We start from the raw sequence: 27,552 nt of genomic DNA on the forward strand, positions 1-27,552 counted from the left end.
ATCTAATTAATCCAGATTTTCTCTATCGGGGTTGCTCATGGGCTCTCAAGTGGTGCCGTTTTGGATGAAAGAAACTTGAAAGCCAACTTAAAAGCACTTGCCGTTGGTGAGAGCAGCCGGCGAGGCAGACCCAGGGATAACTTGTAAAGTGTGCCATTCCCCTCCGGCAGCCAGCCTTCCAAGGGTATTTAGATCAAGGACTGGACTGGCCCCGAGTAAAGAAACCCTAGGAAGCCCTGCAGCCTGACGCGTACACCCACAGTCCAGCCAGGGCTGTTTCTCGAGCTGTAGGAAGAAACTCATTCCTGGCCAGCTGTGTGTCCCGTGATCTTTGTAGCATCTGTACCTGGCCCAGGTGTCAGATGGCCTCATCCAGGTACAAACACATTTTTAGTGCTTGTTTGTTTCTGCTCAGCTATCTCTCTCCAGCACTATAAACTTCAGGACCCTCCACCGCTCTGCTCAGGGAATGAATGATGCCACCCACAGTGGGCTCTCATGCCCACAGGGCAACCTGATTTGGACAACTCCTCAACTGAGGCTTTCTTCCTCAGGTGATTCTAAGTTGTGGCCAGTTGACATTTAAAGTTGACCTCCACAGTATTTTAAGATAATTTCAAATCACTGGGTTGTGGAAAAGTACCAAAGAGGGCAGAAGCTGCCACTCACTAGGATGTTATATGCTGGTCTTTGCTGTGTCTACTGATTGCCTGACACTGAATGAAGAGAAAGCTGGATACGCAAACTGTGCAGTGGATTGGGTGAGGGCTCAGCATATGAGGGGTGCGGTCTGGGGCGGGGGAGGAGACTGGACCTCATACTTCTTTGAGATGTTTGGGCAGTTTGCTTACTTAATTCTCAGGCATTCTTCTTCTACATCTACAGAATGCTCTAATGAGGGACTCATCCCAGAAGATTAGGTAATTCAGTGCATGCCAAGTTCTGAGAGGATTGGCTGGCAGAGAGAGTAAATGTTTAAAAAATACGCTCGCTATAGAAATATGGCACAATAAAATGTCTGGCCACAATTAATCCGCAAAACATTCATGCAGAGTGGGTGGTCTCAGTCTGCAGTGAGGAAGTAAGAAATTTCATCAGTTGCCTAAGGCCAAGGAGGGAAGAGGGATTTGACGCAGGAGCTAGACTTGACCCAGTGGCCCTTGTAGCCTGTGTTGCTTGACTGACAAGCCAGGAGAATGGTTACAAAATGTGTTCTTTGCAAGGACTACCAGAAAGGACCACCATTGCGTGGCTTAAATGACAGACATTTATTTTCTAGAAACTGGAAGTCCAAGATCAAAGTGTGAACAGATTTGGCTTCCTCTGGCCTGGTCCTGGGCTGGCAGATGGCCACCCCCTCCCTGTGCCTTCTCCAGGCCTTCCCTCTGTGCTTCCAAATTTCCTCTTCCTGTAAGGAAGTCCTATTGGATTAGGGCCTGTGGTAGTCACCTCATTTGAACTCGATTCTCTCTTTGTGGATCTGTCTCCAAATGCAGTTGCAGTCAGGGGTCCTGAGGTGGGGTGGGCCTTGAGTATATGCATGCTCTGGGCACTCTTTAGTCATGAACAATGGGAGCTGACTGCTGGAGTTCTTGGCTGGTAAGGGTTAGAGAAAAGACATCTAGCACCTGGAACACAGCTAGTGGAGTCAAGGGTTTGCTCCCTGAGATGTTTGAAAATGACTTTCAAGGGACCAAGTCCCCAAAGGTGGAAAGGCCCATTAGTATGCTGAGTGAGAGTAACCCCGCCCCCCATATAGGTGCTTGGGATGGGATATGGTCCACTGTGGTGTGAGGCTGTGTTGGTAGAAGAGGGGACGGTAGTTACATTGTGCCAGCCGCCTGAAAGCAGAGATGAATGTTGGTGCACAGTTGACTTCCTCCTTTTCCTGTTTTCTGTTCAGTCTAGGAACCCATCCTGTGGGATGGCACCGCCTAGATGTAGAATGGACTTTGCCCCCTCAGTTAAACCTCCCTGAAAACATTCTCTCTCTCTCTCTCTCTCTCTCTCTCTCTCTCTCTCTCTCTCTCTCTCTCTCTCACACACACACACACACACACACACACACACACACACACACACACCCCAGAAGTGAATCTCCTTGGTAATTCCACATCCAGTCAGGTTGCTGACTGCAAAGATTAATCATCCCAAATTCTTCACGTTAGCCCCAGAAATCAGTGTTTCATTTTGACACGTATTTATTTGACATTTGGATTTGCTGAGTAAATAAATATGGTGCCATTGGGACTGGGGGTGTGGCCCGGTGGTAGAGCAGCTTGTGTGAGGCCCCATGGAAAATAAAGCGGTAAAGCAGAAGCTTCTAATGGGCCATGGTGTAATTCTCATCATGGTGTCAAGTAGAGAGGACAGAATTTGAGTTTCGAGTTATAGCCTTGGAAGTGGCTTCTGCTCTAAAACTGTTACAATGTTTTCTTCTGTTAATGGCTCTCACTATGAAGCACCTTGCTCCTTAAGCATGCTTTAATTTCATGCTGTTATTATTTTAATGAACACATTATGGTGTGGCAGAGATTAAAGACTGGGGATTAAGTCCTAGCTCTGTCACCTAGCAACCTCACATAAATGGATCCAGCGGTCGCAACAGTATCACACACCTCTCCTTATGTTACTGCATGTAGCAGTGCATGGAAGGTTCTAGCACTGAATTATCGTCCAGGCTGGCACTCAGGGTGATACTGTCTATTGATGGAGGCAGACAGGTTAAAGGTATTTACTTATTCATCCATTTTTGTAGCTTTTATGCTTTAGAGATGGCACTGCGCGTCCCATGTTTCCCTGGAGCTCACTGTGGAGCAGAAGATAATCTTGAACATCTGATTCTTCTGCCTCCGCCTCCAGAATGCTGGATTGCAGGTGTGTGCCCTCATACTTGGTTAATAACGGTGGTGGGCATCTAACCAGGGTTCATTTGAGCTGCATCCCTAACCCAGTCATCAGATAATGCAATGTGGACAAATCAGGGAACTCTCTCTCTTTTTATAAAAGTATTGTTTTTAGTAGAGCGAGGGAAATAGCTAAGAGGAGTGGTTCACTATGCTTTATACAGGCGGTGGAATGGCCCCATGGGTCTGGGTACTCTGGGAAAGGACCCTGAGTAGATGAAAGCATCTCTTTAGGGCCTTGTCCATGAGGGCTAGGACCTGGGATTTGGAGTCGAGGTTGTTTGCAGATGTGGATCTCTATCCACAGAATAGGTAGAATTTCTCATCCCATGGAGCCTCATGGGTGGTAGTCATGTGACTACCCTTTAAAGAAGAGTAGGATGGGATAGGATGTGGATGGTCTCCAGTGTAGCTCAGGCTAGCTTCCAACTCACCAGCCTCGTGTCTCCGCCTCCCTCCCACACGCTAAGAGGCATGTGCTACAAGCCCTGGCTGTGTGACCACCTTCGATGCTGTGTGAACCAAGAAGCTCCTACTGGTTTTGAGCTCAGCAGTCCCTGGAGCCCCAGAGCTCTGACTCTCCCTACCAAAGCGTCTAAGTGTGTTCTAGAGGGCAGCTCTGGTGGTCCTTGATGGAGGGAGGGAATCTATGCTCCAGAAGGACCCTTTGTTTATGAATAGAGGATGGTGTGGGCATCCGGGAGGTATTTTCATGAATGCCCTTTCCCATTTGGACTTGTATGTGAGAGGCTGAACCCTACTTGTTTTTGAATTGCCAAACCACACTCATTTTGAGTTTATTGTTTCTGTCATTGTGTATCGGTCACATATGCAGATAGATACGCATAGTTGGAATACTATAAATAATGTAAAAGACATTTCTTTTTGCTCACAGTATCCCTTTAGGGATACCCTATAGGATGGTAAAATGCTTTGAGTGTCAGCAGTGCACATAAAGCTTATTGAGATAAAACCCACATATGCACATGCGCTACCCATTTAAAGAATATTGCTGATCAGGGCATGGTAACTGTATGTAACCTCAGCAGTCTGGAGGTTGAGGCAGGGAGATCTGATCTTCAAGTCCAGCCTGGGCTACACAGCATGACCCTATTTCAAAGAAGGAAACAAGGGGGCTGGAGAGATGGCTCAGTGGTTAAGAGCACTGACTGCTCTTCCAGAGGTCCTGAGTTCAATTCCCAGCAACCACATGGTGGCTCACAACCATCTGTAATGAGATCTGATGCCCTCTTCTGGTGTGTCTGAAGACAGCTACAGTGTACTTATATATAATAAATAAATAAATCTTAAAAAAGAGAGAAGGAAATAAAGAATACAATTGACTTTTTTTTCGTTGTTGTTTAAAATCATGGTCCCATTGGGACACCCTCGTTTTAATTTTGGAATATTTTGTTATCCCACAAAGGTGGTTAGCACCACACACCCATCAATTTCCATGTCTCCCCCACACCCCTTTCTCTTGCCTTTAAGCAATTGCTAACTTACTACCTGAGGCTTTAGATTAGCCTGTTCTGGTTGTTTCCAATAACCAAATCATTCCCTGTGTGGTCCTTGACAACCTCAGTTAACATAGAGTCCTTGGGGTTATCCACACCATTGAAGCAAGTATTGGTACCCCATTTCTTTTTTAGTCATCAAACCATATCCACAGTATGGGCTACAGTATATTCTAAAGCTGTGCCATTTTTGAAGGTGCAAACTATGTGGACACTGTAAGGTACTGCTTTCTATGTTGATGGACAATGGGCTTCTACTTTTTTTTTTACTTTTTTTTTTTTACTATTAAAAATAGTGCAGGATTGTCACTAAATTAGTTAATTAACTAGTTAATTATTTTGAGATAGGTCTTAATATATAGTATAAACTGGCTTCAGCCTAAGCAGTCCACTTGCTTTAGCCTCCTCCCGAGTGTTGAAACTGTGTGTAGCCCCAGGCTCGCTCATGACAGGTCTCTGTACACAGAGATATGCACTTGCCTTGGCTCTGTGTCTAGAAATCCATCGGCCTCCTCGATCATGTAGGAAGTCCACAATTGACCGTCCATGGAACTACCAGGCAGTTCTCAAAAGAGCCCCTGCCACTCTCCATCCCCATTGGTAGCAGATAAGGGCTCCCAGATTTCCTGTGTCATGGCCGAGAGCCCTGTGTGTCTGAGTATAGCTGTCCTAGGAGTGTCATGGGCTGTTTTCTGTCACTTCTAGTATAGTGGAGAGCAGTTTTTCTCTCCCATATGTTTGCGTTTTTCCACTTGTAGCTTAAGCTGTTTTTAACTGGGGCAGATGTATAGTGTATGGTTGCTTACTGAGAGATGTCTACACGATAGTGTTTTAAAAGGCAACACTTCCACTGCCTACTCAGTTTTAAATGAGCTTCTTTTTCTTTTTAAGTATTTGACTCTTTAGCTTAATCAGTTTGCAAAACCTCTGATTTAGACTCAGGTTTAAACTGAGACGTGTATTACGGTTTTAATGTGAAATTATATCCTGTCACTTGTATGTGTGTGTGTGTGTGTGTGTGCGCACACGTGTGCAGATGTGTATTGTGTGCGCCCATATGTGTTGGAATGTGTTCCTGGGGGTGGCTGTATAGATGCAGGTACACGTGAAGGCCAGAGGATGATCAGGGATGTCTTTCCCTGCGTGCCATTCATCTTGTCTTTTGAGGCAGGGTCTCTCACTGGCCTAGAGCTCACCCAAGGAGTTTGAGCGGACTGGCTGATCCTACCCTGCTTCTTGGCTTCTTTTGTCAAAGCCAGAGAGGATTTATTTTTGGGTTACAGCTTGAGGGTTCTGTCCGTCATACAAGGAAGACAGAGCAGCAGGACTTGAGGGGGCTTGTCAGATTGCATCTGATGCCTGGAAGCAGAGTAGGAGGAGGAGAGGGAGAAGGAGAAGGAGATGGGGAAGGGGAAGGGAGAGGGAGAGAAGGGGAGGGGGGAGAAAGGGGGAGGGGAGAGGGAAAAGGGGAGTGGGAAAGAAGGGGGGAAGGAGGGGAGAGGGAAAAGAAGAGTCAGGAGGAGAGGGAAGAGGGGGAAGGACAGGGTTGAGGGGGAAGGAGAGGGATGAGGGGGAAGGAGAGGGAAGGGGGGAAGGAGAGGGTAGAGGGGAAGGAGAGGGATGAGGGGGAAGGAGAGGGTAGAGGGGGAAGGAGAGGGATGAGGGGGAAGGAGAGGGATGAGGGGGAAGGAGAGGGTAGAGGGGAAGGAGAGGGATGAGGGGGAAGGAGAGGGAAGGGGGAAGGAGAGGGTAGAGGGGGAAGGAGAGGGTAAAGGGGAAGGAGAGGGTAGAGGGGAAGGAGAGGGGTGAGGGGGAAGGAGAGGGATGAGGGGGAAGGAGAGGGATGAGGGGGAAGGAGAAGGTAGAGGGGAAGGAGAGGGTAGAGGGGGAAGGAGAGGGTAGAGGGGAAGGAGAGGGTAGAGGGGAAGGAGAGGGATGAGGGGGAAGGAGAGGGATGAGGGGGAAGGAGAGGGATGAGGGGGAAGGAGAGGGATGAGGGGGAAGGAGAGGGATGAGGGGGAAGGAGAGGGATGAGGGGGAAGGAGAGGGATGAGGGGGAAGGAGAAGGTAGAGGGGGAAGGAGAGGGATGGGGGGAAGGAGAGGGATGAGGGGGAAGGAGAAGGTAGAGGGGGAAGGAGAGGGATGAGGGGGAAGGAGAAGGTAGAGGGGGAAGGAGAGGGATGGGGGAAGGAGAGGGATGAGGGGGAAGGAGAAGGTAGAGGGGGAAGGAGAGGGATGAGGGGGAAGGAGAAGGTAGAGGGGGAAGGAGAGGGATGGGGGGAAGGAGAGGGATGAGGGAGAAGGAGAGGGATGAGGGGGAAGGAGAAGGTAGAGGGGGAAGGAGAGGGATGGGGGGAAGGAGAGGGATGAGGGGGAAGGAGAGGGAAGGGGAAGGAGAGGGATGAGGAGGAAGGAGAGGGATGAGGGGGAAGGATTCAGGTAAGTTTCTATTTGTCTTTTTTTCTTTAAATCTAGTTTGTAGTTGGTAAAAAAAAATAAAATGCTTTTTCAATGTCTATATTTGACTTCATATTGTCGAACCATATGGTTTCTGCTGTGGGCAGAATGTTTAGTCTCCCCACAACCTCGAAATCCTGTCCCGCAGTGACGTGAGAAGGTGGAGCCTTTGGGAAGTGGTGAGCCCAGGAGCCCTCTCCTGGGGCCAGTGTCCTGAAAAAAGACAGACCCCAGGGGCCCCGTTAGCTCCCGACCCTCAGAGGCTGCAGCTGGGAGACCTGGCTGTGAGCCAGGAGGCGTCCCTCCCCAGACACCGGAACTTCAGGAGCCTTGATCTTGACCTCACAGACCCCTGGGAAGGGAAGTCTGTTTGTGACCCGTCACGAAGGGAGTTCACCTTAGGAACCCAAACGATGATGGTTTCTAAAGACGAGAGCAGTGCCCTGTGACCTCTCTGAGTAGCCAGCCTGGCATCATGCCTGCTTGGCTCTCTGTGGTGACAGAGCAGATGGCCTGTGCCTTCCTGGAGTAGATGGGCTAGCTAGGGCCAGATGGTAAAAGAACTAGTGTGGATGTGATTGCACAGGGCTGCGAGGAAGAAGTCTTTCCCCGTGTGTAATACATATATAATGCATATTTAACGAGGCAGTTTTGTGACATTCTATGTAGATGACTGTTGTCCCACGGGACTGTGATAGAACAGAAAAATCCCTGGTCTTTAGCGAGTTTTGGGCTGAGTCATACAGGCCATCCTCCTGTGTTCTGGTGACGCAGCTATAAGTGGCTGCTGTACTGTCAGCAAGTCACGATACAGCAGAACCTCATACACACCGCACACGCTTGCTAAAGGGAGACCGCAGTCACTTTATCCATTTGCTGTCACACCTTTGGCTGTCATTTCAGAGTATATACCTTCTTGCGGGTTTTGGATTTCGTGTGCATATGTATGCGTGGTGTGGGAAGGGCGTATAGATACAGTTTTATTTGGAAAACAAAACAAAACAAAACTACATGACTGGTGCCCAAGTAACAGATGGATTGGAATTGGAGGTGTGTGGACAGAGGCAAGGACGTGAGAACCCAGAGGGGTGGACTGAAGCCGAGGCGGTACTGGGGATGCTTCCTTTTTAATGAGTCTCCTTTTCCTTGATGGTACGGGCTTTCAGACACTTCTGCCTGCTTGTGTTTGATGTTGGGATAAATCTTTACGTGAGCCTGGAGAATTGGCTGAATGGTTAATTCGCTGTGTGAATCAGAGGACCCGAAACTATTTGCCAGGTCCCATGCGAGAAACCACATATGATGGCATATTTGCAGTCTGGGACTTCCTCTAGCAAGGTGGCTGGCAGAGACGGGAGGATTGCCTGGAAGTGTACAGGCCAGCTAACCTGAGATACACAGTGGAGAAATGAGAGAGACCCTTCTTCAACAGAAGGAAGGTGAAATCTAACTCCCGAACGCTGTCCACCGGCTGCCACGCCACGCCACTCCATGCCACGCCCACACGCCACGCCCACACGCCACGCCCACACGCCACGCCCACACGCCACGCCCACACGCCACGCCACGCCCACGTGCTGCGCCAAGCACACCCACACAACCACATAGAACAGTTAAATGCTAGAAATTGAAAATGAACACCTCTTTTGATAAGGGCCAGGCAGAAACCTCTTTTAGAGTTTGCAGAGATATATCTTAGATGACTGTTTGAGGGAACTTGTGCAGTGATAATGCAGCAGCTGAACTAGAGAATGTGTCCTCATGGCTTGCTCCTGCTCTGGTACATTTGGAAACTGCAGAGTTTGCTTTGGGTCCAGTCTGCTAGGTATGGCACTCACAAATTGTAGGGGAAGATGCTTCTGCTATTGGCATCCCTGGAAGGCCTTAGAAAGCCTGTTTCTAAAGTACGTTTTTTTCTTATTGGGGTTACCAAATGCAGCATGCATTGTTGGGTAGCATTTGACACAGATTAGTAGACATCATTCTGGTTGGTGGAGAAACTAGACATTTATGTGGACACACATATGGGTTCCTCTGCCTGGGGACACTTGTACACAGATGTAGCAGCTTGAAAACATCAGGGATCTGTTATTTTGCTTTGTGTGTGTGTGTGTGTGTGTGTGTGTGTGTGTGTGTGTGTGTGTGTTTATATTTGTGTGTTTATGTGTGTTCCAACATGTGTTCACTGAGCTAAAATCAAGTGCTTTGGGGGCTACATTCCTTCCTGAGGTTGTAGGAGAGCACTTCCCGAATGTTCAGCTTCTGGAGGTGCCTGCTTTCCAAGGTCCCCCTTTCCAGTTTAATGGCCGCTGAGCCATCTCCGCGCACACTCATGGCTACAGCTGTCTGTCCGTCCCCTTTGCTCAGGCTTCTTTTCCTACTTTCAAGAAAGAACTGTTGTGATTACGTCATGCTCACCTGCATAATCAAGGAGGGTCTTTCTGTTTTAAGGTCAGCTGACTGGCAACTTGAATTTCATCTGCAGACTGAGTGTCCCCTCTCCATGTAACCCAGCAGAGTCAGGGAGTCTGGCTCAGGCTGTGGGCACCTCTTCGGACCATTGTTCTGTCTCCTGTAGTGGTAGGCTTAATTTTAGTCTGCCTACGTTTTGAATTTATTTAGCTTATCGGCCTTGGTCTGTCTGTCTTCGTTCTCTCTCTCTTCCTCCTTTTCTAGTCTAGTCACGCGGCACGAACTTTAAAAATCACAGAATTAGATTTCCTTCTGGGAACGGAGGCCTCCGTGGAATTCCTGTCTGTTGGCGATTGTTTTCCTGAAGTCTTTGGGTAGGTGCTGAAGAGTTGTTTAGGAAGGCTGGAGAGCTAAATTGTGTTGACTCTCATTAGTGCAGGATATTAAAGCACTAAGAGGGGTGCCCCAGGGGTCCTCTCATGATGAACCTCAAAGCTTGTCATGGAATGCTCAAAAGAAACGCTGGATTCTTACATCCAGTGCTTTGATGGAGGAAGAAACCAGGTCTGGGTTGAGATGGAGGAGCTAGGGTTCTATTATTGGACCTTCAGAGAATGACTTGCACTTTCCGTGCTCGGTTTAATATCTTCTTCAGTGGTGAGAACACATCTATCTTGTACGTGTTATATAGCAAAACAGGACGGGGGTGGGGAAGTGAGCCGAACTGAGCCCGTCGATGGGAACACTTCTGTAAGCAATCTTAATAGAGGGGATTTTTAACCTCCACTTGGGTGTGAGCTTGACGTTAGAGATCTTAGAATACGATTCTCTCCCCTTACCCCTTAGTAATATAGGTTAGAGGAATCAATGCATGGCATATATTTAGCAGACTTTAAGAAGAAGCCCTCCTGTACTTGTGAGCTGTAAATTCCAGATGGAGATGGGTGACCAAGGAGGAATGTTGGTGTTGGTTGAGGCTCTGCAGGTTTTTTGACCATACCCAGTAGGACCCAAACTCTCACCCAAACTCTGTGCCTTGAGAAGCCAGGCACACCTCATAACCTGCCTTCTGGGACCATGGTTAACTTAATGCTCGCATCCTGGCTGAACCGAGACCAACTGGGTCTTTGTTTATGGTACCTGGCCCAGAAAGCTTTTCAGAATAATGACTTTCTCGTTTGCCTTTCAGCAAACCAATGTAGGAACATATCCGGGCCCTTTGGCAGCTTGCTGTGGGTCAGCAGATTGTTCATCAGATCACCTCGTTTTTACGGAATTAGAGTATCAGACTTAATGTCATAGATGTGATCCTTAGAGCTCAGTGGTGTGTGTTTTTCTGTGCCTTGTTTGAGCCTTGATTATTCATCCCAGATAGATTCCTGATCCTCTCCCCAGATCTTCTGCAGCAGAATTCAGGAGTGTGGGTCTCCCTGCGGGGAGAAGGAGCTTCTGAGGAAGCTCACACAGTATTGATGTGGCGCCAGAGATGTGCGCCGAGCGCTCAGTAGGCTACAGAGCAGAAGAATCTGCAGAGGGGACCAAATGACCACATTCTTTCTCAGTGCCAAAACTTGCAGCCTAGGGAAATGTAGGGTAAGTTGAGTTTGCAATGTGGAGCTAAGCTGATGTGCCTCACCCTGGTGATCGTGGGCTGGAAAGGGCAGACTCATTCAGCAATGAGATCAGATCTCCATGTGCAGGATGGTGAGGCCCAAGGCAAGGAATGGGCTTGAGTAGCCGGCTTTCCCCCTACGGCCATGCACGACTTCCTGGCTGGCTCTGATGGGATGAAGGATGAAGGGTAGATGTTAGAGGAGCTGCTGGCTGGATCTCCCTTCACCTGAATGGAAATCCCAGGCTCGCTCCAATAGGAAGGCGGGGCTTACCTCATAACAGGGGAAGGAACCAAGGCTCTCAGGACATAGAAGTTTTGAGTCCAATGCAAAACTGGCTCCTCTCTTTCTGGATGTCTTGTTTTTCTTCCAGAGATAATGTAGTTCACCCAGACACTAATTGTAAACCAGCGAGTGGGTTGATGAGAACATAGGAACATATCCAGCAGAAAAACATCTCATCCTTATTTCCATTCAGAATAATTTATGCTCAAGGTAATATGCAATCAATTAAATTTTTCATCGGGTTCAAATTTGATTTGGGTCCATTCTGCAGTTTGGAAGTCAGCCACCTCTCTACCGAGCATTTGTCTTTATTTACCGGGAAGCAATCAGCCATTTTTTTTCCTTTTTGTTAGGGAGCCATAGAGTGGTGAAAAGAAAAAAAAAATCATAAGCTAATGAGACCATTTCTGTGTACACGAATAGTCAACCTCATTACTTCCTGGATACTGTTTGCCAGGGAATCCAGAACCCATGCTTGTGAATTGAATAGGAAAGTTCCCCTCCTTGTGGTTATCAGTGGAAGCCTTGATTTTTAACCTCAGGGTCCTGGCTGCCTCTGCTGCACCAGATCTCTCCCAACCCCACAACCACTGGTCCAAATACGTAGTGAGTCTGGGTGACACGACAACACAGCAGGATCTTCTTCTTTTTCTTTGGACAGGGACACATGGCCTCATTGTCTTTGACCCTAACATGATTTAAGGGGCTAGCTTACCATTTCAATCATGACACAGCATAGAAGCCGGCACAGCATTATAACAAAACTTCCAGCAGACCTTAAACTTTGTGACTCAGTGGGGGCCGGTGAGATAGGCCAGGTATAGAGTACTTGTGTGCAAACACGAGGGCCTACCTGAGTTGTATCCTTAGCACCCATGGACACAGGGAAGCTTGGGCATGGCGGCATACACTGGTAGCCCCAGGGTTAGAGAGGTGGGGATGCACAGACCCTTGAGGCTTGCTGGGCAGCCTGACTAATCTAAGCAGTGAGCCCCGGTGTCAAAAAGCAAAGTGGGCAGCTCCTGAGGAGTGACACCTAAGGGTGACCTCTGCCTCCACATGCGTATACACATATATATTTGTACATACGTGCGCGCGCGCACACACACACACACACACACACACACACACACACACACACAAGCAAACAAAAAACCCATTGTAACCAAGCAGTTGGTTAGACCCAGCTCTGTTGGAAAGCACACTGGATCAAGAGTACGCCCCTTCTCTGCGTTATATAGGATTCGCTTAACCCTTGGCCTATACTAAGCCTCACTTCTGAAGTGCCTTGGTGTCTGGGACCAAAGTAAGGAAAAAAACCTGAGCCCTAAGAACTGCCTCATCCCCTCCCCAGGCTCAACCTTCTGGCCCAGGCTTAGTCACCACACCACGAACTTTTGTATCAAATCTTTGAAAATTTCCCAACGTTTTCAAGAAGCCGTGAGCTGTTGATGCAGAAGAGAAATCTGTCTGGCTTCTTCATTCCCAAGGTTGCAAGTGACCACTTCCATCAAAATAGCTGTGACTCAAGGAGAGGCACCTCACATCTCTCCAAGGAACAGACGCTCCCTTCGGGGCCCGTTGGTTCAAGAGAGCTGCTCTTATACTCAGTGTTCATCCCATAACACCTTTGCCATCCTGGCCCAAGCCGAGTTCCCTCTGAAGGCTCCAATCTCTGATGTCTTTCTGAGGCCAAGGCTCGGTATCTGTCTTGGTTCTGGCCCAAACTAGGCCTCAAGGTTAGTTAGCCTCAGGCCTGTGATAGCCCACTGTGCAAATGAGCTAGCCTCAGCACTTTTCACATAAGTAAGTCCAGAAGAGTCTCTCTGCATTTAATCCAAGCCCTGTCCAAGCTGGAATATGACTTATTTCTAAGCAGTCACATTCTGTAGCCTTGCCTGCTGACCGGATGCCTGCATCTCACCTTTCTGTGGCCCTCTTCATCCTCTTCTGATCTAGGGGACCTCATGGGGCAGCATATCAGAACTGTGTAGGTGGACTTGGAAAAACCTTAGCTGCCTGTTCACGTTTCCCAAGGGCCAGAACTGTAGGGTAAGCTGATGGAGGGTGGCAATGGTAAGATAGGAACCCAGTGGGTTCTGATGTCCCTCCCTGTCTCCAGTCTGTTCTTGTGCCTCCCTGGAATGAGTCTGGCAGGTGTGTTTTGTAGCCGTTTATGGCCGTATTCCTGTGGACTCATTCATGAATTGGTTCCACAGTGCTTTTGTACCCACACTGTGTGCTTTTACAAAACTTAGTCCACAGACCTTTGCCTGGGTGCACCAGGTAGGCTCTGGACTAGTTTCTGACATCAGAACGTTGCTATGGGACATCACCATGTACTGCCCACTTTGGCTAAATGATTAGCAAGAGTTTGTATTCCAGTCTCCAGCCTGTTGGTAAGGTCCAGTCCTTCTGTGACTCACAACAGCTCCTAACTGTATTGGCTGTGGCGGGTAGGCACGGATGGAGGGTTGATTTCAAAGCTTGCCTAGGTTAGTCTGAGAAGCAGGCAGAACTGAAGCTTGACTTCTGATGGTCACTGCCTCCTTTAACTGCCTTCTAGCTGAGTGTCACCTTGGAGCTGTCAAGCAGGGCAGTTGGAAGTCCCTTCGCCTGTCGTTATTTGAAATTCCATATTTGAAGGTCTTCCCTCCACCTGCCGACAGTGCCCAGGGATGCCATATACTGTCCCTCATCTCTCTGTGGTCCCTGTTAGGTTTCAATGTGAAGGGCCTCCCACAGGCCCTTGGGTGTGGGAACACTTGTTCTCCCGGTTGGGAAGGCTATGGAACCTTTGACTGTAGTGTAGCTAGCAGAGGGGGGTTGATGAGGATGGTGTCTTAGTTGAGGTTGCTCTTGCTGTGTTAAAACCAAAAGCAACCTAGGGAGGAGGCTTATTTAGCTTACACTTCCACACCATAGTCCATTACTGTAGAAACTTAAACAGGACAGGAACCTGAAGGCAGGAGCTGACGCAGAGGCCATGGTGAGGTGCTGCTTACTGGCTTTCTCATCATGGCTTGCTCTGCCTGCTTTCTTAGAACCCAGGACTCCCAGCCTAGGGATGGCATCACCCACCCTGGGCTGGGCCCTCTCCCACTGATCACTAGTTAAGAAAATGTCTTACAGCTGGATCTTATGGGGGCATCTTCTCAGTTGAGGTTCCCTCCTTTCAGATAACTCCAGCTTGTGTCAAGTTGACATAAAGGAGCCATTACAGTGGACTTTGAGGATGATAACTGCTTTGGGTCTGTGCAAGGTCTTTGCTTCCTGACCCACTAAGATGTGAGGGAGGAGCTCTGCCACATGCTCCCACTGCCGTGAACTCTCCCATGCCTTCCTCACCATGATGGGCTGAGTCTGCAACTTCAGTTCCTGTCAGGTATTTTGTCCCAGTGATAAGAAAATAAACTACCCCCCGCCCCAACACACACACACACACACACACACACACACACACACACACACACACACACACCTTCCCACTCTTCAGGACTCTGGGCCCAGGAATAATCCCCTGCTTCCCGAATGCCAGCTGGATTAGATGTTGTAAAGAACACTGTTTGGGCCGGACAGCAAGGACAGAGAGGGAGTAGGGTTGCAATGAGAAGGAGGGAAGCTGGACTTTCTGATCGGCTCCTCCCAGGACTTGTTGGGAAAAGACGGAGGAAGTGGACTCCGGTTGGCATTCCAGTCTTGCCATTTCCAACTGCATGACAAAAGCCTGAAGTTACCTCGTGGAGGGTTGAATGAGGCAACTACACGGATGCAGCTTGGAGGTTGTCTTGCTTAGGGCTTCTGTTGTGATGAAACGCCATAACCACAGCCACTCGGGGAGGAAAGAGTTTATTGGGCTTACATGTCCGTATCGCTGTTCACCACCAAAGGAAGTCAGGACAGGAATTCAAGCGGGATAGGAACCTGGAGGCAGGAACTGATGCAGAGGTATAGACCAGGTGATGACTGGGGCCTTAGTCACTCGTTACGGACGCATGACACTTTCTATCAAGACTTGAAATGGCAGCAGGTGGCTGGTAGCATGTAGGAGGGGGTCACAAGCTCTCTTCCTCGACACCTCCAGGCTTTGGGAAGGAGTCAAGAGAGCAAAGAACAGGGTGATGATTGGCAGGCAGAGAGCTGATGACCAGAACCTTCATGCTAACACACAGAGCCGAGGCTTCCAGTATTTGGGGGTCCTGAAGGACAGTTGGGCTTAATTTCCTTCTTTTACTTAAGCTGACGAGTGTTTTGTCCATATATATTTTTTTTTTTTTTTGGTTCTTTTTTTTTTTCCGGAGCTGGGGACCGAACCCAGGGCCTTGCGCTTCCTAGGTAAGCGCTCTACCACTGAGCTAAATCCCCAGCCCCTTGTCCATATATTTTTATGTACTTTATTTCTTAATTTTCAAGGCATTTAAAAATGATGTCAGCCTATGGAAATACTTAGTGTGACCTACTCCCCTCGTGGTCTCTTCACACCCTTCTCATTTGCCCGGAGATAAGCCATTGACTAGGAATGATAGCCTTTGAGACCCTTTTCTCTGCATACCCACGTACAAGTCTATTTATTTTACAACATTTCACGTTCTTTGAAAAATACACGAACAAAGTTTTGGAGCCCGAGAGAATTTTCAGATTGTTTTTTTGTAGTTAAAGCAGGGCCCAGGGAATTGCTCAAGTTTTGGGGCTGTGTCGCCCTCTAGTGGTAGCAGGCTTTGGCTGAAAGCTGTCATCCTGCGTAGGCAGGAGTGCATGGCGTAGAAGAGGGAGGTCATAAGCTCACTGCTATTGCTGAAACAGGGTTGAGTGAGCTCTGAAGTAGCTATTGCCCTCGGACTGCCGGTTTGTCCTGAGGTAGACAAAGAGTTTGGATTGGTGCACCTTCCCAGATGAAGCCCGTTTAGGCTGGGTGAACCACCTACAGTCACTCACGGATGATAATTTGCTGTTGCCGACCATTCATTCCGTGTTTTCTCCAGTCTTTGTCTATTAGGCTATTAGGTCCTCATGTCCCGTGTATCCCCTCAGTGTCCCATCACGTTCTGGTCTCTTAGAAGCTGAGCAGGCTGTTCCCGAAGACACCCCTTGTAGAGTCCCTTCCTGTCATTTGTATCTTGTCTGTCTGTCTGTCTGTCTGTCTCTCTCTCTCTCAACCATTCGTTTTTTCTTCTGTCTTAAAGCTTCACCTCCCTCTGATCCTTATGCCACCAACCATCCCTCCCTCCCTCCTGTGCCTCCTCACCGAGGTGCCTACCTCCTGCCCCTGCCCTCCTATAGGCATGGCTCCCTCTGGGGTCTTCCTGGCTCCACTCCTTGTGGAAGCCTCTATGTGCACTTACACCCCACTCTGTCACTCTTGACCTCTTAAGCTTCAACAGCTTATACCACTTTTCAGTGAGCCTCTTTAGGCCTCTCTGTCCTGGTAACTTCTAAAACACAGATCTGAGGCCTCCTCGTCAGTGGATTTCATTCCTTTCTTGCTTGAGATTCCTACTTGGAAACGGAAAGTTGGATCTTGGCACACTCATGGGTCTAACTTCTCACTCAGGCTTCCTCAACACAGACCCTCTAGGACACTTCTGCAGATCAGATGTCAAGAGTGCCCTCTTATGAATAAGCAAACAGCCGTAGGTCCCTTGGAGAGACTCCAGCCCTGGTTAGATTTAAAATTTCTGTTATTCCAAAACCCTGGCTGTTCCACAACTGCCACAGCCCTGTGAGACATCTTCTTACACCTTTAAGGTAATTTTGTCAGTTTGGAGAAAGCCATTTCGCACTTTCTACTTTTTTTTTTTTTTTACTCTACCCACGTATCGTTGGATGATGTCTTGGCTTTTTATGCCATTGAGAAAGAGAAGCCTGGCGTTGGTAGGTCAAGCTTATGGTTTTAGCCACGAGATCTGTCTTTCTTGCAAAAAACTACGACTGGGTCACGCACGCCCTGTTCAAGGAGGCGTCTCGAGGATGTCACTCCTGCAGTTGGCTCCTCCCATTGCCTCGTCTAAAGGAAGTCTTAGGTTTTGCTTCTTCATTCTCAAGATTCTTCTGAACCATGCAAAACAAACCTCACAGCACTCAGGTGCTCTAAGTCCAAATTCCATGTTCTGGGTCTGGAGACAGGACTAGGTGACGCTCTGGTGAGGACCACGGTTCAGTCCCGGCATCCTCATGGTATCTCACAGATGCTCACAGATGTCTGAAATTCTAGAGGATCTGACGCCCTTTTCCACCTCTGTGGGCACTGCAGGCACACAGTGCACAGATGCACATGCGAGCAGAACCCTCAGACACATGAAAACAGTTTTGAAAATCCTTATTTTTTAAAAATCTTTATATTATGTGTGTGTGTGTGTGTGTGTGTGTGTGTGTGTGTGTGTGTGTGTGTGTGTTGCATGTGTGCTGGATCCCTCAGAGGTCAGAAGTGGGTAGCAGATCCCTTGAAAGAGTGACAGTTGGTCGTGGGCCAGTATTTGGATGCTGGGAATGGAACTCAGGTCTTCTGCAAGACTGATGTGTGCTCCTAACTGATGAGTCACCTTTCATGCCCTTAAGAACAAATCTTAAAGAGAAAAAATGAGAAAACCATGTTCCTTAGCCACCACTTTGTTTTGCTGTTCACTCTGTAACTGACCATTGGACAGTCCATCCACCACCTGACCCCTGTTTCCTTTCCTCTCCAAATCACTGGTTTCTTCCCTCCCCTTATCTTGCTACTTGGAGGTTCCCACTAGGTTGACGGGGTGACCAGTTGTCACTTCTTAGAGGGCCACGTGTCTTCCTCACACCAGACCCTGTTATTCATCCCAGCATTCCTTGTGGCTGCTAGCAAAGCTGGTAGCAAAAGAGCTTATGAGGTGAGAGAACCTTCCCTTTGCAGTTGTTTCCATAGAGGGGATAGAGAAGTTTCCAGGTTCACATGTCTATATTGTGGCCCTTGAGCCAAGGATACAGGCACCATGACAATGTGAAACCTTTTTTCGTTTGTTTTTGAGACTGGGTCTTGCTACATAGCTCAAGCTAGTGTCCAACCGAGAATATTCCTGTCTCCACCTCTGAAGTTGTTAGGATTATGGGAGCCTATAGTACAAACCCTGGCTCACATGGGGTTTTGAGTTCCAAGACAACAGGTCTGTTACATAAACAATGAAATCCTAATTCCTAAAGCCCGTTCATTTCTCCTGTCTACTCTCATTGCCCGCTCTTATCCATGCTTCGTCAGATTACAGAGTGTAAGGAGGGCGGGCAGTTTGGGGCGAGCCTCTCTTTCCCAGCTTTGGTGGGTAGACATGGCTCGCTCTGGTTCTTAACCACTGTTCTGCTCTGTGCTGGGGTGTGTGACCCTGCTTTGTGTGGTACAGTGTGGCAGAGGACACACTGAAATGCCTGGAGCATAGGACGAGGTCTAGGCTGAAGTCTAGGAGGCTGAGGGCAGAGGGCTTTTTCTCCTGGGTTGAACTTGGCCTCTGGGTTGCCTCGAGCACTCTCACTGTACAGTTAATGATTCCCTACCTACAGTAACCGCTCCGCTGAGTGCATCAAATACAGTGTGGTTAGTTCCACACTGTGGAGCGCCCGTCACGCATGCATAACGGGCTGTGCTCGGGAAGGGGCTGAGTTTGGTAGGAGGTGAGATTTGCTCGCAGCGTTTGTTTTCAAAACAGAATTCCAGATGACGCATGTGAGATTTAAAAAAAAAAAAAAGGAACCCTTGTGCCTTATCGTCTTATTGAGCGTATATACGTATGTGTTGGGGGTTCAGCTGTGATCACTGATAAAGTCCCAAGAAGGTGCCCAGTGGGTTGTTTATGCCGAGTTACAAGGGAGTTCATGCTGGTATAGTTCTCTGTCACCAAGGGAAAGAGGGAAATGCAGTTTCAGTGACAGTCATGTGCCTTTGTCCTCCTTGTGCCACTGCCCTGAAATTCGAGTCTAGCGGTGTCTTTGTCCTGGCTTGGGATCAGATAAAAGAACAGAGACTTACAGTGAATTCATCATTTCTCCTGGCTGGCTGTCTCCTACCACAGAGCACCTAACTTTCCTTCAGCTCTCTGGCCCCATCTGCCTTGGGGAATCAAGTGTTACAGTGTTTCAAACCCTGGGGGGGGGGGGGGGCACGATACGTGAATGACTCTTGACAAAGCACCTGCCCACGACTCTTTAATAAACTCACTTGTAAATTATTTATTGCTATTTTTATTTATTGTGTGCGTGTATCTGTGGCACATGTGTCTGGGTGCCCTCAGAGGCCAGGAGAGCGAGTTGGATCCCCTGGCACTAGAGTTACAGGCTTTTATGAGCTGCCTGACATCGGATTATGGGAGCCAAACTCTGGAGGAGCTCAGGTGCTGTTAATTGCCAAGCCATCTCACCGGCCTCTTGTAACAAACTTGGATCCGAAAGGCTCCAATAGGGCTCATTTAGCCCATGCTTTCAGGGCTGTGTGTTGGTGGCTGTAGTGTGAGCAGCTAATATAGTAGGAGACACACACGCCTACTACCGTTCAATCACCAGCTTGCAGCCTTTGAACTTCTGTGCCCTGTTCCTTTCTCCTCGTGGGAACTTAAAAAGAATTCCAAAAGCAGCAGAAGGAACTTCAAGAAATGGGAAGCAAAGAGGGCCAGCACCGAGTGAGCAGTTGCTAAGGCCTGTTCACCCACGGCGAGCTTTTAGTAACCGAGACTGAATGTCTACGCAGAATTCCAGGGTAATATAATATGTGGTTTGGCCAAGAGGCAACTGCTTTAATTGTGACTGAGTAATCCTTACTGACATTTAGAAAGGCAGCATTAGCCTGTGCTCCCCATCCTGACTGCTGAGTACCCCTAACCCAAACAAGCAAAGCCTAAAATGCTGCCCCGACGTGGCCCCACAAGCTTGAAAACCGAACAGTCTGGAGATGTTTCATGGTACAGAGTTATTAAAATTATAATTGTGCAAAATTACCTTCAGGCTGTTCACAGGACGTTATGTGTTCCCGGGAGTGGGTTTTGTGTTTGGAACAGAGTCCCAGGCTCGAGATGTTTATTGTGAATGTGTAAATACTTCAGAAAGCACAAAGAAAACACTGAAATCCAGAACACTCTGGACGCATGCCTTTTGGGGGAGGGTTATTCAACCTGAAGTATCTTTTCACTTCACTCTGTGTTTTGTTTTAGCTGCACACACACACACACACACACACACACACACACACACACACACACGAGTTATAAGGTTTCGTAGTGGTGTTTTTGACAGTCGTTGGAGTGGGACTTGAAGGCACCATCAATGGGACATCTTTGGGATGACTTACACCAGAGGTCTGCCACAGAGGAGTGGCTGCCGTGGATGTTGCGCCGGAATGATTAAATTCCTTTCGCTGTGCTGAATTTAGCTCCGCAAGAAGTTCTACAAAAGAGTTAGACATCGCTGAGTGTGCCTGAGTATATCTGTAACCCTAGCCGTTGGAAATCGGAGGCAGGAGGATATCAAGTTTGAGCAGCACCCCTGTACTCTCCCTAGCCTCCCATATAGCCAGTCCCCTGTCTCAACCACAGAGATTAAAGCAGTTCTGAGGTTTGGTTGGTATATAGCAGAAGGTGCCCCGGCTTAGCCTTAGCTTTTGAAGCTTCTCGTGTCGGGCAGGGTATGATTACTTCGCTCTGGGCATGCTTTCAGCAGGTTAATTATCCTGTCACCTACTCTGGGGTCCTTGTGTGTAAGGGGCCATAATAACAGTCTCAGTTGGAAACTAAGGAGTCACAGGGAACAGTGCCCAGCCGCTGTGGTGCCCTTACCTGTGCGGTGCCTTTCTGAGCTGAGAGACCCTAGGGCCTATACAGGCTTGGACTCACTAGTCAGTATTGTTTCCTGCTCCCCCCCCCCCTTTTAGTCATTGTTTATTATTTTTCTGAAAGGGCTGCAAGCTCTGTTTGTTAAGTTTGAGCTCATAAAAGCTGAAAGGTTTTGTTTACGGAAAATGAGCAGAACCAAGTTGGGAGACAGAAGATGGAAAGCCTGCAGCGACTGTGGCCGGAGGCTTAGGCGCCCACAAGTCAGGAGGCTAGGATTAAGTGAGCAGCTCTGTCAGTATGGAGCATGGCCGCTCACACCTCAGCCGTTAATATTGGCTTGAAGAGCCAGCAGGGACTCAGGACACCTTAGGTGAACACTGGAAGGGACAGTCAGAACAGCTGGGAAGAAGGGCTTTATTCCCTGTGCTCTGCTTCTGCTGAAGGTTTTCTATGCTTAAATAAATGTTTCCCTCGGTTTTACTCGGGTGGGTGGGCTCTCCTCCTTGAAAACTTCTATGCCTGTTTCACCTTTCATATTTGCACAGTAGTTTAGAAGGTTCTCAGTGGCCCCTACTGAACCTTGCCCTGGAAAGTAATACCACCTCCCCTTTATAGAGTTGGGACTCAGGAATATCAAAACAAAAAGAATAGTTTGTTTGTTTATCAAGACAGGGTTTATCTGTGTAGCCCTGGCTGTCCTGGAACAGGCTCTGTAGACCAGGCTGGCCTTTGAACTCAAAGATCCGATTGCCCCTGCCTCCCTAGTACTGGGCTAAAAGGCGTGTGCCACCACACCTGGCTAAGGAATGTATTCTTACTGCCCTGAATTCTGCTGGCTGATGTGAATCTTGAACCCAGATCTTCTTAGTTCAGATCATAGAGTGCACAGACGATGGCTCTGTGGTGAGCATAACTGTGTACCAGATATGGAGTTGAGCTCCTGCACCTCTCTATTCTTATTACCATTTTTAGAGAGTTTCTTACAGCAAGGGCTGGCCTCGGATCACTGACCTTGACCCACCGGCCCACCTACCACACCTGTCCTTACTTTCCCTGTTATCCTAACTCCCACAATTCCATAATCTTACTTTTGTCCTGTGCGTGAGTTAGATCATCATAATGAAGGTTGTTATCGGTAACCATGAGCGGCTCACAAGCAAGTACTTTGCTCTTCGCTAGCCAGTGTCCAAATTCACATAACCCCCATGACACAGCCTGGATTGGATGTCAAGGCCCCACCCCCAGCCAGCCCATTTCCCCTTCCCAATTTGGGGATGCAGGTGTCAGATACAAAGGAGTGGGCTTTGGGGCTTTTATGGTTTTAGTTTGGCTGTTATTAGGATCCATCAGTTCAAGCAATTCTGTTTCCTTCAGAGAAGATGTCAGAATTCGGGTCCGGGAAGGTGGCTCGGAGGATAAGCAGTTGCAGGAACACGAGGACTTGTGTTTGATCCTAGCGCACAGGTTAAATGCTTCCATGCTCCTGGTGTTCCACAGAGAAACAGGAGATGGGGAGAAGAGAGTTCTCCAGAGCTGGAGGGCCAGCAGTGTGCACAGCCAGGAACGAGAGGCTCTGTCTCACATGGTGGAAGGTGATGGCCAACACATGCATCATGGCCTCTGCATCTATACATACAGGAACGAGTGAACACACGTGTCACGTACACACATCACACATCGCACACGCATACACACACACACACACACACACACCCCGTTTCCCCCTAAAGGTCAGAACGTCTTTCTCTCTTTTTGTAAAAAAAATTGGTTGTTGAGGGTTGAGGGTGGTGGGCAAGGTTTCATGTACCCAAGACTGGCCTTGAACTCTGTGTAGCTGCGAATAGCTCTTCCCAGGCCGTCTCCATCATTCCTCATTTATGGAGCGCCACGGCTCAAACTCGGGGTTCCCTGCGTGCCTGACAAGGAGTCTCCCAGCACGGCTCAAACTCGGGGTTCCCTGCGTGCCTGACAAGGAGTCTCCCAGCACAACTACATCTCTTTACCGGTTTACCCAGAGTCGCCTGCTTCTGTATTTCTGAAGGCATCGGGTAGGATCCCTACTTGTTTACTGAAGTGTAGACCACTGAGATAGAGGATGGTAAGGAATGAGTGCCCGTTCCTTTCGAGCAGAGAACAGGGGTAAAAAGAAAGCAGCATTAGCTCCGTTCTGAGCTCTACAGCAGCCCTAGCGTTGGCGATGCACTCTTGTCTAGCAGGGAGCCCTCCCTTTAGGCTACAGTTTGTCAAGAGCTTGTTTATGCCTCTTAAGAGCCAACAGTGCGGTCCCTACTGTGTCTGTGCCTCCCCTCTTTGTCTGGTCGCTCTTCTGACTATAAAATTTATGTTGGTACAAAAGCTGTCCGACCATAATGAGCGATAAAAAACACTTTGTTTTTCTCGAAGCTGTGTTAGCGTAGACTGTGAGATCGCAGGTTCTGTTCTCCAGCTTTTTGAAGAGCCTGACCTCTGGCCTACTTGGACACAGCCAGCCAACCTCTTTCTAGTAAGTTCCGCACTGCTACTTGGCTTTTCTGCGGCATTAACGCACGAGGTTTGCTTCATTGACATTCCTAGTGCGTGGCCTGGAATATTCCTCAGCCCTTGACTTGTGGGATTGTTTGGTTTGGTTTTTGAGTCACACGTTTAATGAGAATAAAGTCGATGAGTCAGATGAAGTGTGGAAAGAACGGAAGCGTCACATGCGAGATGCTTCCGGGTTAAGAGAGTCACTGTGTGCACTTCCTGAAGACCCTGGATTTTCTCTACACCATGGTGTCAATGCCCCTTGCTGTTGTCCAGAAAGCCGCGCCCACCTGTGGCTAATTTAGTGTGCATGGCTCCCCTGCCAGACCCAGTAGCCTGTTTACCTTCTAAAGAATGAAGAGAGGATTTAAATGTAAACTCAGTTTGAAACTCTTTGTGACTAGAGGTAAAAGAAAGAAAAAAAAAATGAAGGTGACAAGTGTCACGCCGAGGGTGGTTCATATTTATTATGGTGGATATTAATAGCTCTCTCTGGGAAGAGTTGCCCATCTTTAGTCAGCCTGAATATCAAGTGCTTCAGGGAGATCCCTTCTGCGCTAGCAGAGAAAGTGGAGTCTCCAGTAAGACTCTCTGAGCCTGTTCTGCCACTGGGTGGAGATAATGTCTTCTGGATTTATCTGCAGATAAAAGTATTTATCACACACTATCTGCTTGCTCGGGTGGCTGTATGTGGTGTCTTTTGGCCAAGAGCTCTACTCCCAGAGTTGGAGCGGATTTGCAATGAGTCACAGATGCATAAAAGGTTGCCATCAATGTCTTCAAAAATTGAATTCCGTTTGCCAGGCAGGACGCAGGGGAATGAGGAAGCAAGAAGCCTGGTAACTAATTTCCAGCTGCAGCCAGTTTGTGCTCCAGGAAGACCTGCAATGCAGTGCTTTGAGAAGTAGTGAGGGGAAAAGGTGAGGAAGGAAGACAGAACAGAGGAAGTTTTGCAGGCTTAACAGCCAATGAAAAATGAAAGCAGCACACCCTAGAGCAGTGGTCTTCAACCTTCAGAGCGCTGCGACCCTTTAATACAGCCCCTCATATGGTGACCCCCAACCATAAAGTCATATTCATTGCTACTTCCTAACTGTAATTCTGCTGCCAGTATGACCCAGAACGTAAATATCTGCTATTTCCAACGGTCTTAGGTGACCGATCTCCAGAGGGATCAAGACCCACGCTCTGGCAGGACCTATGAGTTCCAAGAAAGTAAGGCATTGAGGTTTGTGGACTGTGAGGACAGGCGATTTAGATACAGCACTGTCTAGGACTTGTCTTTGGGCACATTTTTTATATTTTGATTCCTTCTAAATAGATAGCTCAGAACTAAACATGCCATTTCACAAGGGGTCAACCATCACTGGACATTAATTAGCAAAAATGTATGTACAGTTACTCAGCACTTTCGCATTTATACTTTATTTTGACGTTTTGGTACCTGCTGTTATGTGTTTATGTAGATAAATATAAAAGGATGGCAATAATACATTATATCTATATGTTACATAAACAGAGGAATATATGATGGACAATTTGGCAAAAATGTGTGTGTGTATGTGGTTGTGTGTGTGTTAGTGTGTGTGTTTGTGTGTGTGTGTTAGTGTGTGTGTTTGTGTGTGTGTTAGTGTGTGTGTTAGTGTATGTGTGTTAGTGTGTGTGTGTTTGTGTGTGTGTTTGTGTGTGTGTTAGTGTGTGTGTTAGTGTGTGTTAGTGTGTGTGTTAGTGTGTGTGTGTGTGTGTGTGTGTGTGGTGTGTGCATACAACTAAATCCAAATTCAGGGCCTTGTGCACACTAGGCAAATACTCTACCGTTAAACTACACCTCACTTGTCCTAGACTGGAGACAATTAGTATGGAAGTGTGATTTAGCAACACTTACTGGATTTCAAGAAGCAGACAGCACTGCCTCAGTGGGTTCAGTGCCCCTTCAAGTCTGGAAGTGCATTCTGGTTGTCCTCCAAGGAGAAATGTGTCCATGGTCCTGACAGCCATGATACACAGCTTCTTCACTTATTCCTGTGGCATTAGGTAACATACCGTGTCATATGTTCCGTGTTGTATGTTCCATATCAAAGGGCAGGGAAGGAATTCTGTCCGTGACCAGCAGGACTTGCTGGGATAGTGTGGGGTGGGGCTCTGTGAGGAGGAGGCAGGCCGTCAGGCATCAGTGGGAAGCCGGTTTAGTATCTGGGAAGAGAAGCTTGGATCTCTGACAGTGGGGAGAAAAGCCTCAGAGTCCAGTCGAGCCTCCCATCCTCACTTCTTAAAGGCTGCCACTTCTGTCACTGTGACGACTCTTCCTCCTTTATCTCCAAATCTCCAGAACATGGTTTTGCTGCTACTTCTTTAGTTTCCCCATTATCATCTTCAGCATGTCACCCTTACCTGTCCCCCACCGCATCAGGTACTGTTTGAGGTGAGTACCTGCAGTTTGGTTTTTTGCATCTACCTTGTTCCGACTTTGGGAACATGCGCATGGCTAGGCGCAGATGCCCCAGGAACTTTCCTTGCCCCACTCTGCCTCTTCGAGGTTTGTGATTATTTGCTAACACTCATCCCTGGTGTTATATGTTTCTGCATTTGTGAAATCTTTTTATATCACTTTCCATGTCTAGACAGTGTCCCCTGGCTGACTGCACATGTTCTGGGCTTGCCTGCTTAGTTTGAGTTTCTGTTGCTGTGACAAAAACATGATGACCAGAGAAACTTGGGGAAGAAAGAGTTTACTTCACCTCACAGCTTCGAAGTCCGTCATCCAGGAAAACCTGGAGGCAGGAGCCTGGAGGCAGGAATGGGACTGAAGCAGAGGTCACTGCTGAATGCCGAGTACTTGCTTGCTTCGGGCTTGCTCAGTTTGTTTTCTTATACACCCTAGGACAACCTGCTTAGGTGTGGCACTACCCACAGTGGGATGGGCCCTTCCCGTTTACCATCAATTAAAAAATATGTCCTTCAGACTTACCCACAGGCTAGTCCTGTGGGGACATTTTTTTGATTAAGTTTTCTTCCTCCTCCTCCTCTTCCTCCTCTTCCTCTTCCTCCTCCTCCTCCTCCCCCCTCCTCCTCCTCTTCCTCTTCTTCTTCCTTCTCCTCCTCTTCCTCCTCTTCTCCTTCTTGTCCTCCTCCTCCTCTCCTTCTCCTCCTTCTCCTCTTCCCTCCTCCTCCCTTTCCTCCTCCTCCTCTTTTCCTCTTCATCCTCTTCTCCTTCTTGTCCTCCTCCTCTTCTTCTCCTTCTCCTCCTTCTCCTCCTCCCTCCTTCCCCCCCCCCACCAGTGGTAATCATTATAATCAGAAAAACAAAAAATTAAAGCAACCCAAGTCTCTGAGAAATAAACAAAAAGAACAGAAAAGAGGGAGCTGGGAGTGTAGCTCAGTTGGTAGGGTCCTTGTCTAAGACAGATAAACAGCAGCTGGGTTTTGATTGCCAGTACCTTCTGCACTGGTGTGGCAGCCACCGGCCTATGATCCCAGATCCGAGAGGTGGTGGCAGGAAGGTCAGAAGTTCAAGGTCATTTCTCAGCTACAGAGTGAGTTTGAGGCCAGCCTGAATTGCATGAGCCCCCGTCTCAAACAAACACCCACCACATAAAGAGCAAGGCACAGAGTGAGAAACCCTTGTTCTGGTTTTTCGGGGGCTGGAGGAGAGGATGGTTTCTGCATTGCTTAATGATCGATGTAGCCAGTCTGCATTTTGGTGGAGCCTCTGATTGGTTGAAGCAGCTGGGCTGGAGGAGTCCAGCTTTAGGACAGCTGTGCACACTCATTTGTCAGCTTGTTCCTTTCAAAAGCTGGGGGCGCGGGAGTAAGGGGCCAGGGGTGGACAGGAAACCACAGCTGAACTGCCAAGTTCATTCTGTGGCCGCAGTTAGGCATGGGACATCAGTGGTGTGGGCAGGAGTGGTTCTAGCTGAGAGGTTGATGAACTGTGCAGGTTTGGTTAAGGCCAAGGTATAAAATTTCTACTTATATGAGGGAGTCTGGCCTCAGTGGGAGATTTGCCTAACCCTCACACCTAACCCTCGCACCTAACCCTTGCACCTAACCCTTGTGCCTAAC

The 27,552-nt window shown here is 48.3% G+C and overlaps 1 protein-coding gene and 2 long non-coding RNA genes across 13 annotated transcripts in view; 2 read left to right on the forward strand and 1 right to left on the reverse strand.

The window, feature by feature from the left end:
* Nedd4l (NEDD4 like E3 ubiquitin protein ligase) overlaps positions 1-27,552 on the forward strand; it is a 332,826-nt gene that overhangs the window by 48,906 nt on the left and 256,368 nt on the right. For 4 of the 11 annotated variants that reach the window (XM_087592386.1, XM_087592389.1, XM_087592398.1 and 1 more), the window contains one exon: positions 2,759-2,877. Coding sequence is in view for 1 of the 5 variants with exons in the window: in XM_087592379.1 (XP_087448505.1) it covers positions 19,878-19,898 (21 nt within the window). In the remaining 4 variants the exon portion in view is untranslated. 11 annotated transcript variants of the gene reach the window in all.
* Positions 14,702-18,881, forward strand: LOC147999842 (uncharacterized). The gene is made up of 3 exons (XR_015642614.1): positions 14,702-15,444; positions 15,559-17,660; positions 17,701-18,881. It is a non-coding gene; the product is annotated as an uncharacterized LOC147999842 (long non-coding RNA).
* On the reverse strand, positions 22,732-23,898 carry LOC147999843 (uncharacterized). The gene is made up of 2 exons (XR_015642616.1): positions 22,906-23,898; positions 22,732-22,858 (listed from the first exon to the last, which is right to left on the reverse strand). It is a non-coding gene; the product is annotated as an uncharacterized LOC147999843 (long non-coding RNA).

This window comes from Rattus norvegicus, chromosome 18 (assembly GCF_021556685.1).
Source record: "Rattus norvegicus strain SHRSP/BbbUtx chromosome 18, alternate assembly SHRSP_T2T, whole genome shotgun sequence".
Lineage (NCBI taxonomy): Eukaryota > Metazoa > Chordata > Mammalia > Rodentia > Muridae > Rattus > Rattus norvegicus.